The sequence below is a fragment of the Entelurus aequoreus genome, linkage group LG09 (genome assembly GCF_033978785.1).
Source record: "Entelurus aequoreus isolate RoL-2023_Sb linkage group LG09, RoL_Eaeq_v1.1, whole genome shotgun sequence".
Lineage (NCBI taxonomy): Eukaryota > Metazoa > Chordata > Actinopteri > Syngnathiformes > Syngnathidae > Entelurus > Entelurus aequoreus.
The window spans coordinates 26595720-26608074 of record NC_084739.1 but is presented as its reverse complement, the minus strand read 5'-3'; the positions used below and the strand labels follow the sequence as shown (position 1 = coordinate 26608074).

General features: G+C 39.8%; 1 protein-coding gene across 1 annotated transcript in view; it reads right to left on the bottom strand.

The window, feature by feature from the left end:
* kif16bb (kinesin family member 16Bb) overlaps positions 1-12044 on the bottom strand; it is a 41950-nt gene extending 29906 nt beyond the window's left edge. The window contains exons 1-7 of the mRNA XM_062059630.1: positions 12013-12044; positions 9769-9862; positions 9576-9692; positions 5586-5686; positions 3129-3244; positions 1312-1454; positions 898-1066 (exon numbers count right to left, since the gene is read on the bottom strand). Of these exons, the coding sequence (XP_061915614.1) occupies positions 898-1066; positions 1312-1454; positions 3129-3244; positions 5586-5686; positions 9576-9692; positions 9769-9862; positions 12013-12044 (772 nt within the window). The remainder of the gene's footprint in view (positions 1-897; positions 1067-1311; positions 1455-3128; positions 3245-5585; positions 5687-9575; positions 9693-9768; positions 9863-12012) is intronic.
* Positions 12045-12355: the final 311 nt, after the last annotated feature.

The following is a 12355-nucleotide window of genomic DNA, read 5'->3' as shown; positions in this document are numbered from 1 at the left end:
ACACCTTTTGAATGCAATTACTGAAATAAATCAAGTTTTTCAAAATATTCTAATTTACTGGCTTGATTAACGCTTATTTAGTGAAACGAAAAGAAATGTAAAACTGCATCAATATACATAAATTAAACATGCATCAATAATTGATTTTTAATCGAATCTTCTGAATCGTAATCGAATCGTGAGGTGGCCAAAGAATCCCACCTGTGATATTGAGCAGTAGAGAATATGCGGTCCCCCTCCAAGGTTTCTCAATGTCATCCCATTGGGTTCAGTTTTTTCTTGCCCTGATGTGGGATCTGAGCAGAGGATGTTGTTGTGGCTTGTGCAGCCCTTTGAGACACTCGTGATTTAGGGCTATATAAGTAAACATTGATTGATTGATTTCCCCTTCTACTGTTACCGAATAGCATCAGTTTAGTTTTACTGAGATTCAAAGATAGTCTGTTTTTGTCAAACCATCTTTTTAATGTGTTCATTTCTTCAGTTATTTGTATTTGCTTCTGTGTGTTCTTTCCTGAGCAAAACACAGTTGTATCATCAGCAAATAATACTAACTTTAAGTCCTTTGCAACTTTACAAATGTAATTTATATAAAGATTGAACAATTTTGGTCCAAGTATTGATCCCTGAGGTACGCCACAAGATATTATCAGCTCTGTAGACGCGTGTTCGCTTCAGGTATTGCTTCCTTTTGGCCAAGTAGCTTCTTACCCAGCGTATAAACAAGATTAATGCGATAATTTGTGATTAATCATATGAGAACTTTTTGACAGCCCTAATATATACACATCACTTGAACTCAAAACATTTGGTAAGAGTAATGGTCAGTTCAAGTTAATTGATATGCTGGCTGCAGTGTGTTGTCAGTGTGCCATTCCTGAAGTAAGAGCCATTTACCCAATGCCGAGATGACAGTGCCGAGGGTGACGAGGGATTTGTTAATGTTGGCTCCCTCCTTCAGCCTGACGCCTGAAGTGCGAGTTGCATCAGCCCTCTCGCTGCCAGCCAGGTCGACCAGGTGGATCTTACTCAGCATCTCACGCGGCAACTCGGCATCAAACCATGCCTTTGGCAAGAAAAAACATCACAGTGGAACACTGCCGCACTTAGCATGACAACAAAAGAGCACTTTATGATGGGAAAATAAGCCTTTGAATTTTTTTTTATAAAAGAAAAAAACTTTAGGACACCCAGCAGAGAAGTATGGGGCTAATTAGAACTCTTGAGAGATGGCCTTTATTAACCGCCAAATAATTAACTTTGCCTATGCACTTAAATTCAAAACAGCATTACACCTCCTCCGCATCTCACCTGAGTAAAGTTGATGGTAAAGATGGCGTGTGAGCGACTACTGCAGTCATTCATCCCCGTGCTGGCAGTGATACGTTTGGCATTCCCAACAGCTATCAACTCTTCCATGTTCCTGTAGCTGTGAACCAAGTGCTTAGATAGATCTAAGCAAAGAAGGTTATCATTATGAAAATTGTTTTTAAAAAAAGGGGACCGATGATGATTATAATCTACATTTAAAACACTTCCTTGTGGTCTAGATCAGTGTTTTTCAACCACTGTGATACAGTCTGGTGTGCCGCAGGAGATGATGTAATTTTACCTATTTGGGTTAAAAATATGTTTTGCAAACAAGTAATTATAGTCTTGTTATAGTATGGTGTTGTTGTTGAGTGTCGGTGCTGTCTAGAGCTCGGCAGAGTAACCGTGTAATACTCTTCCATATCAGTAGGTGGCAGCCGGTAGGTAATTGCTTTGTAGCTGTCAGAAACAGCGGGAGGCAGCGTGCAGGTAAAAAGGTGTCTAATGCTTAAACCAAAAATAAATTAACGGTGAGTGCCCCTAAGAAAAGGTATTGAAGCTAAGGGAAGGCTACGCAAAACAAAACTAAAACTGAACTGGCTAAAAAGTAAACAAAAACAGAATGCTGGACGACAGCAAAGACTTACTGTGGAGCAAAGACGGCATCCACAAAGTACATCCGAACATGACATGACAATCAACAATGTCCCCACAAAGATGGATAAAAACAACTGAAATATTGTTGATTGCTAAAACAAAGTAGCTGCGGGAAATATCGCTCAAAGGAAGACATGAAACTGCTACAGGAAAATACCAAAAAAAAGAGGAAAAAGCCACCAAAATAGGGGCGCAAGACAAGAACTAAAACACTACACACAGGAAAACAGCAAAAAAACGAAATAAGTCACGGCGTGATGTGACAGTACACCTACTTTGAGACAAGAGCTATATTGATGCATGGTTGGTTATGGTTTAAAGTCATATCCAACAATTGCGACAATGACTTTTTACTGTCAACTGAGTTTCGTTTTTTAATTATTTCTGCTGGTGGTGTGCCTCCGCATTTTTTCAACGCAAAAAATGTGCCTTGGCTCAAAAAAGGTTGAAAAACACTGGTCTAGATAATATTGGGTATATTTAAGTGTACATTTTGCATACATTTTGCTCAAAAGCCACATTTATCATCTGTTTTGAGTCTGTCTACAAAATTAGCGTTTGTGCAAGTATTTCCCAGATTGCAAATTAAACCACGCCTTGCCCTCTCTTAAAGTATCTTGTCTTTTGAAAAGATATTGTTGAATATATATTTTGAAAACGAATGTGACCGCAACTTATTTTTTCAGACATGGTGGAAAATAAACTTCATAATTATATAAATTCACCCGTTCACATCATTAGGTACACTTGCACACTCTGATCGATTTAGCTGCATAAAATACAACTGCTTTTACCAGAATTTATGTCACCGCATATCGCACTTCAGTGTTATTAGATGAAAATAATACTTTATTCTGCCTTTTTTTGTGTTTCCTCAAAATCAGCTGGTCATTCAGAGGTTCCCCCTTTATGAATGATAGCTTGACTAAATGTCCAAATAAGTACATCCACCTTACTGTGACATCACAACGCATCCAGACTTTAAAACCCTGTATGAAGAGGCATCCAAAACTGTGTGTAAATTCACACCAAAATGCCTGAACTTTGATTGACGCGTTGGCATGGTTTAACACGAGTATCCAACACCATTTAGAAGTCAGAAAAGACAAAGTCATCATAGGTCCAGCAGAGATATAAGGAGGGGAAAGAGAAAATCTTACGCTCAACATACGGCCCATCCCTCGGGTGTTCTCGCACTCTTAAACCTCCACCATCCGTAGCCATGCTCTTCTTTTGGAGTAGATCATGCACACGTTCATTGTAGATCTCCATAAAGCTGGTGTCCACACAAACGCCCAATGGTCATATCCAAGGGTTTCAGTGTGGATTTGTGTAAAACAGAAAAAACAAGAACACGGAACTCCTTAAAAACAAGCAGATATAGCAGTGAGAAAGCACATGCAATAGGTTTTGGCACAACACATTAAATACTGCAGTGCAGTAGGCAACGTCAGGAAAAGGACAGGTCTCGCAAGGATTGCTCCCTGTGTAAATGAGTCCTGCAGGTTCTGGCTCTGTGTTGAGTAGTAAAAAAGGTCAAATTTTAGATTTGGTTTACAAACCAAAAACAAGCCAAAGATGCTTTAATCATCACAACTACCCAGATACATATCATATTTCCCTGAGCTGAACCAAACATTGAGAACAGCTGAAACCACACAGAAAATGAGTTATTGCTGCTCAGTCAATAGACACCAACTGGTTACCCCACTTTGAGAAAGACTATACAATAAAGTTTGTTTTTAGACCATGTGTATTAAACAGAAGCATGATTGACACCATCTGACCACTGGGTACTGAAAAAGTACAACTCTACTAAAAGCAGACAAGTAAAAGCACTTTCGTTCAGTTGAATTCAACTCAACCAATAATCAGCAGCACACCCCAAATTTTCACAGGAGGTTGATAACAAATTTAGCAGGGAGCTGGATAAAAAACAAAAAAACAAGCCACATAAACACAATAAGGAAAAACGGCTTACATATTTTTCCTGCTTTAAGAGTCCTACTTCTTTGCAAGCAAAAGGTGGCATGAAAGTAGGGCAAGGTGCACATTGAGGGTACTCAGCAGGGAACGAGGTTTAAAGTGGAGCAATCTCTGCTTTTTGAAAAACCAAAAACATTTACTGTACTCGTTTCACAATATTATTTAGAGTTAGCCTCAGTTAATGTGGGGGTGTGAAAGCTTTCATAAGTCAGTAAATAGGTATTTCGGGGAGCAATAAGCTCTGTGAGAAGTTGAGAGCCGCAAGATTATGACCCACATTGTAAAACAATGTTATAGGTTGATGCCAGCTTCTTCTGAGCATTGCAGCTGTGCTTTGGGGCAAGGCACTATAGTTACAGTCCTTGAGCATGCTGCGGTTTTAGGTTTGGCCCACATGGGCAGGGCGGCATTCCCTAGGGGGCGACACAAGTGCCGATGCATGCCATCCATCCATGTGTTCAGGTTAAAGGGGAACTGCACTTTTTTGGGAATTATGCCTATCGTTCACAACCATTATGAAACACATGACTGAATTTTTTTTTAATGCATCCCAAATATTAGATAAATGTAAATAAAAGACAATGGGACTATTCCGCCAATAAATAACCATTAAAAAAGCGCCAAGAATACTCAATTTACATTTTGTGACTTGAATATTAAACATGTATTGGTGGCATTGTTTTTTTTTAAGCACCAACGCAAACTATAGCAGCGCTGTGATCGCAAGCTTGTGTGCCTATTACATCATCGAGTGGTCTGCTGCTTCCTCGCTTCCCTGCACGTTTACTCTATAAAATCATGCATTTCACCTGGAAAGTAGATGGCTGACAATATAATCCAACAAGTTGGAACACATTGACTGCCTTTTAGGGCCTGCATAGAACTGGCAAGGACGACACAAGAATCGCTTTTTTATGCATTCTAAAAATTCTAAAATACGGCTCATGCTAGACGGCTAACATTGCAAATGATGGGAATATGATCACTCCGCCGATAAAGCCCTCTTATAAACCAACAACAATGTATGTACATGCTGTGTGTGTGTGTGTGCGTGCGTGCGTGTGTAAGTAAAATAAACATATTCTTGACATGTAATATTTACTGTATTTTGGTCATTTTAAGCATTGCCAGAACATTTATTTTTGCCAGAACACAATTTCCTTCAACAGCAGCTAGTAATAATGCCAGACTTTGAGTGCCACCGACTACTACTTTAGGACAACTGATGATCCAAAATCCTATATTTTTGATCCTGAATATACAGAATGAGCTACAAGTTTTATACGTTGTGCGCCAAGCAGCTCAAGCTATAGTGAAACACATAGCATCAAGTAGCACTACTGCTATACAGGAAATACAAACTACGAACATATAAAACAATCACTTACTGTACAATGTCCTCTTTCAGCACGAGACTTGTGTTCCCCGTTTAGATGAAGAATTCATCACAATCTTCACTCAGGTAAAAAAAATGCTGGGAGTATTGCTAATTTTTAAGATGGTTTTGATTTAGGAACTTATTTTTAATGCTTTTACATCTGTCTATTTTGTTGTGCTTTTTAATAAAAGGGAACAATGTTTTCATACTTTGTAGGAATATAAGTGCATAAATATGAATGACGGTCCCTTACCTGACTTCTGTACGAAATGAGACATGATGATCGAGCATGCTTCTTTCAGCTATTTTGGAGAACAAGCCTTCACAGATCCTTGGGATTAACCCTTTTCCCTCCTGCCGCAACAAAAAAATAAAAAATGAGAAATGTGTTGTATTTAGAACAAAACACTGTAGTGACAGTTTTTAGTTCTTGTATTCACTCAACCATGACTGTCAATGCTTTTCTATTAACACGAAAGCAGCACGCCAAGGCAGCGGCACACAACAAACAATATAAAGCTACTGAAGCTTGGAGGCAATCTCTTGATCTCTTGTTTTAATTACAAAGAAGCAGACAGCAAGCATTAGGAATGTTACGTAATTAACACAGAAGTCGACAGCAGCTGGGATGAAGTCCTAATGTGAAATTTACATTAGGGTGGGAAATGGAAGCGCTGCGGGCTGCTGCACTCATCACGTTTTCTGATTAACGGAGAAAAAACAGAGTGCAAAGGAGGGATGTCTGATGAGGTCATCTTCTAATGGCGTAAAGTGTCGGTTATGGTCACGCTGGGTAAGCACTACCAGGTTGTTTTGCAGGGTAAGTGCTGCAGTGCTGATAACATCGAGACATTGGGGCTTTATTAGATTTAAGACGTGGATGATCAAAAGTTTTGAGTAAAATATGCATGCAATTTATAGGACTGGAGACAAACACCAGTTTACAAACAATAACCTCTGTTTCCTTACTAAACTATTTACCAACATATTGGACAAATTCATAAATAAAAGGAACAATCGCGTAGTACGCAAACATCTCAACATCGATGGCATGAATCCAAATAACAGAGGAAATTACCAATGCAATAGATCATTAACGGTGCACAGTTGCAGTGTTTATGGACTTAAAAACATTTGACACCATTAAATCATAATCTCTTAACAAAATTAGAACGGTATGGCATCAGAGGGCTGGTCATGAACTGGGTAAGAAGCTACTTAACCAACAGGAAGCAATAGGTGAAGCTAGGAGTACACAGGTCTACAGAGGTAAATGTATCTTTTGGCATACCCCAGGGTTTAATACTAGAACCAAAATTGTTGAATCTGTATACAAACGATATATTTGTAAAGCTACAGGATTTTAAGTTAGTATATTTGCAGATGACGCAGCTGTGATTTTTTCAGGAGACAATACACAGACGCTAATAGAAAAAACAGAAGAAATTAACTAATAGTTTGCTTGACAGACAAAATCAGACGTTGACAGTGTAAAATGAATCAAATGTGTAGGTGTAATAGACGATAAAGAACTAGAAATCTCAAGAAACCTGGTACATGAGAATAGGGGTTATTGCAGCTGATTTGAGGGGTGACGGAACAGTGCCAGAAATTAGTGAGGATTGAGTAATTGCAGTTACGAGACAGGCCAGGGAATGAATGCAAGCTTTGACCAGAGTAGTAGGGAGAGGATCAAGTTGGCAAGTGGATGGTTTAAATTTGCAGACAATGTTGGTTATTTCAGCAGCAAAGGGGAGGTTAAAGTCAGAATGGACGAGAGAAAACAATTTGAACATCGGAGGGGTAGGATAGTTGAGATCTGGGGGACTAACTGCTAATAGATTGTGTCAATTTTAATATTAAAAAAGTCATAATGGAATTACAGGAGTTGGTGGAGTAAAAATCGTGAGGGAGAGAGTCAGGTGGGCGTAGTGTTTTGTGAACCAAGGAGAATAATGCTTGAGAGTTGCCAGAACCTGACCTCATTAAATCTGCATCATCGTTAGATTTTGCTGTGGAGAGAGAGTCCTTATAGAAGACGAAAAATGTATAGACTATCTCCTTGTGGATGGTAAGACCAGTTTTCCTGTAGAGGCATTCCAGTTGGCAACCTCTAGCTTTCAGTTGGTGCAGTTCAGGAGTAAACCAAGGTGCAGATTGGGTAAATGAAACAGTCTGTGATTTAAAGGGGTGAGGGAATCCAGTAGATTGTGAAGGCCATTATTGTAGTGACTCAGTAGATCATCAGGTGCAGAATTAAAGTTAATACTGGGAAGGTCAGCAATACCAATGGCCAGTGCGGTTGGATCAGTGTTCTTGATATTACAAAAAAAGATTGTACGGGGTAGTTTGGTTATGAACAATGTCACCTTAACATTAAATAAGTTGTTGAGCATGTTGTCAGATATGGGGAGAGTAGAAGCAGACAAATTGGGGGTTACACCAGAGCAGCAGAGTAGATCCAGGATATGGCCTTTTGAATGTGTGGGAAAATCTAACCATTGCTCATCAAAACTGTCCAGGCATGATATGAAGTCTTTTGTAAGGTAGTCATTACCATTGTCAATATGAATATTAAAGTCACCAAGAATAATGACATCAGGGGAATGGGATGAAATGAAAGTGAGGAAGGCAGAAAATTAATTGATGAATTCTGAATTTGGCTTAAGTGGATGGTAAACAGTGGCTACAGTGATAGGAGACGGACCATTCAGTTTTACGACAAGGGACTCAAATGACCCATACACCGGCACAGAGACAGGCGAGACTTTCCAGCCCTCGCGACAGATTATCGCGAGACCACCACCGCGACTGGTCATGTGGGGTTGACAGTTGTAAATATAACCTTAACCTAAATTTAACGTAATTATTGTATGCATGGCAGCAGAGGGGTTAGTGCATCTGCCTCACAATACGAAGGTCCTGAGTAGTCCTGAGTTCAATCCCGGGCTCTGGATCTTTCTGTGTGGAGTTTGCATGTTCTCCCTCCCCGTGACTGCGTGGGTTCCCTCTGGGTACTCTGGCTTCCTCCCACCTCCAAAGACATGCACCTGGGGATAAGTTGATTGGGAACACTAAATTGGCCCTAGTGTGTGAATGTGAGTGTGAATGTTGTCTGTGTTGACCCTGTGATGAGGTGGCGACTTGTCCAGGGTGTACCCCGCCTTCCACCCGAATGCAGCTGAGATAGGCTCCAGCGACCCCAAAAAGGGACAAGCGGTAGAAAATGGATGGATGGATTGTATTGTATGCACAATCAATCATCATGCAGCAGTTGAGCGTCCGGGTCAGCCAAGGTCAGCCCACTGCCCCATAGACGCCGAGCGTCCGATGTGCGGGACAAAGCCCAGCATTTATCCAAGGACTCGTCTCGTTTCGCAGCAGTGTATACTTCACCATTGAAGTCTGTGGACGCCAAGCGTCTATACTGTTTAAAGCACTGTGAAGCTGCAGGAATGACAGAGGAAAGCCGCGTCGTTACCAGTGATAAGAAGCGGATTCTGAACAAAAGAGCGCATATTTAGTCAATAACATGTACACACAACACTATATATTTAATCACTTATTTTTTGACATTTTAGGGGAAGCTGAGCTTCCCTTGCAGTCTTAGAGCAATCGTCACTGGTTCAAATTCAAAATGGCTTGCAGAGTACAAAGAAAAATCCTGATAACATCTTGAACCTTATCGAAAATATCAGACAATGTTATTAATCTCATAAGAATCACAACTTGGCCATTTATTTCTAAAAACTTTAGTTATTTATTCATTTTTTTTACGCATTTGTGCCACAGATTCAACACAGGACGTGAACAAACATGTGTTAGCAATTGCTATGAAATTGAAAAATGGGTAGTGTTAAATAAGTTCTGTTTGTTCCTACTCCCATTTAGACATGTAATGAGAAACTGTGAATGTGTGACGTACCATATTGTAACCGTGTGCAGGTTCGAAGTAAACCAATACCAACCAACCAATGTACAAAATATTAGGTACACCAGCACAATTTCTTTAGGTTTGAATACTAAAGCAATGTTTTGAATGAGAGGAAAAATATTTGCAGTGGTTTTAGACATGCACTGAATCATACAGCGAAGTGTTGCTCATATTTTACCTGAATCACAACTACATGAGGGTCAGAAACACCTCTTCGTAGGACAAATTTGAACATGCTGATTTCTGATTGTCACTGACAGAGAAGTAGTGTATGAACTTAAGTAGTTGTAGCATAACTGAAAACCTTACCGTGTGACCCATCATTGTGTAGGATTTTCCTGATCCAGTTTGTCCATAGGCAAACACACAAGCATTAAATCCCTCACATGCAGCTTTCAAGACATCATGCCCCAAATCATTAAAAATCTGCAGAAAAGAACAATTGAGCAAACAACCTTGCACTTTAAGACAATACAATTTTGTTTTTCCAAGTAATTGTTACCATTTCCTGGGATACAAATGAAGGTTTTCCTTTGTCTGTTGAATCATATGAGAAGTCATAAGAAAATATTTTTGTGTTCTTCTTCTCGCACCCTCTAGATCAGGGGTCTCAAACTCAATTTACCTGGGGGCCACTGGATGCAGAAACTGGGTGAGGCTGGGCCGCAAGAAAAGATTTCTTAAAAAAAATCTAACATGCACTTTTTAATGAATTCACCTCCTTTGAATGGCTTTCCCGCCCTAGCAACCATCTCACTCACCATGTAGCTAGCTTTGACTGCTGCATCGCTCTTTTCGCTTGCTTTCTTGACGAAATCTTGTTGCCTCAGTAGACTGGTTTTAAAATTTGCAACCCGGTTCACTCCCCTAGTATTTTGCATACTCCTCAGCATGTCTAGTTGTATAATGACGTTTCAAATTGTATTCCTTGTGCAACGCAACTTTCTCTGTATCAACTACAGAAAAGAGCTATAAGGATTATTCATAAAGTAGATTACTTAAAACACACTAACATATTATTTATTAATTCTGGTTTATTGAAACTACAGGAGCTAGTAAAGTTACAGACATTATGTGTCATGTTTAAGGCTAAAAGTAAAACATTACCAGCAAATTTACAAAAAATGTTTGTCATCACTTCTGAGAATGAAGAGCATAGAAGAAAAGGTCATTTCAATTCTTGACGAAATCTTGTTGCCTCAGTAGACTGGTTTTAAAATTTGCAACCCGGTTCACTCCCCTAGTATTTTGCATACTCCTCAGCATGTCTAGTTGTATAATGACGTTTCAAATTGTATTCCTTGTGCAACGCAACTTTCTCTGTATCAACTACAGAAAAGAGCTATAAGGATTATTCATAAAGTAGATTACTTAAAACACACTAACATATTATTTATTAATTCGGGTTTATTGAAACTACAGGAGCTAGTAAAGTTACAGACATTATGTGTCATGTTTAAGGCTAAAAGTAAAACATTACCAGCAAATTTACAAAAAATGTTTGTCATCACTTCTGAGAATGAAGAGCATAGAAGAAAAGGTCATTTCCAACATCAGTATTCAAGGACAACTTTAAAACAAATGTGTATATCAGTGGTGGGGGTTAAACTATGGAATTCTCTTTACAAGAGATAAAAGATTGTAAAAATATATTCCAATTGAAAAAATATATAAGGACAGAACAATGAGATCATATGGACAGCCATAACTGTTTACATTTTGCTTTATATTTATTATTTTACTTATTTTTTGCCTAGTTTTGTATTTGTTTTGTATCATCCTGTGAGGTGTATACTACTTATTTTGTTTTTTTTGTTCTTTTTGTACATCATGAAGTTTTGCACTTCTTGTGTTTTTTTGTTTGTTTTCGTTATATTTGGATGTAATTGTTTGTTTATATGATATCATTAAGTAAGACTACGTACTATGTTGAAGGGGGCAGAAAAATATAAGATTTTTCTTCATCCTGCTCCTTCTCAGGCATTGGTGTGTAAATGTATAATTTAAAAATTGAGGTATAATTGTCTATCGATCAAAGATGCACATCAATGAAGGAGATAAATAAAAATGAAATGAAATGAAATAAGACACGTCGGGGTGCCCCTGTGAAAGAAATATTGCATCAAAAATCGTCTCTGTCTGGAGCCAACGGGAGGAGGGTGGGGGGTGGAGTTTACAGTTACGGTAGCACAATTAGCCCCGAACGGGTTAACATCACCACGTCTGTATCAGCGCTGGGGTCCAGTGCACCACACTTTTGTATTGTCGCTCGCTCCTTCGGCGGAGTGCTCGTCTTCCCCGCCCGGACTGTTTACAACGGGGGCGGGAGCGAGCAGGCGGGCGAGGGAGGGAGGCAGGGAGGGAGGAAGGAAGAGCGTGTGTCATAGAAAAGCGGCAAAATGTTTCTCTGCTTGCATTACGCAAGTGACATCAATGCATACTTGCCAACCTTGAGACCTCCGAATTCGGGAGATGGGGGGGGTTGAGTTGGGCGGGGTTAGGGGTAGCGGGGGTGTTTTTGTAGCCCGGAAGAGTCAGGGCTGCAAAGGATTCTGGGTATTTGTTCTGTTGTGTTTATGTTGTGTTTAGGTGCGGATGTTCTCCCGAAATGTGTTTGTCATTCTTGTTTGGTGTGGGTTCACAGTGTGGCGCATATTTGTAACAGTGTTAAAATATAAATAAAATAAAATATGACCACCCTCAGTGTGAAATGTATGGCTGTTCCTCAAGTATGTCTTGCAATAACCTGCATGTGTCTTTAGAAGCCTCATACAACATGTGTCTGGGCTGGCACGCTGTTAGTATGGAGAAAAAGATGATGCGGTGACAGATTCTAGAGGACACTGATGACAGTGCCATCACGGCACGCCCTCGATATTGTCGAGAGCCTCATACCACAACGTGATTGGTAGATTTCTTCAGCTCCGCACACAACGCTGTCAAGCGCCATTCATTTAAAACTCGCGGGCCGCACTAACATTAAACTTTCATATTAAGGTGGGGGCCGCAAAATAACGTCTCCCGGGCCACAATTGGCCCGCGGGCCGCGTGTTTGAGACCCCTGCTCTAGATGATGTCTAGAGATGTTG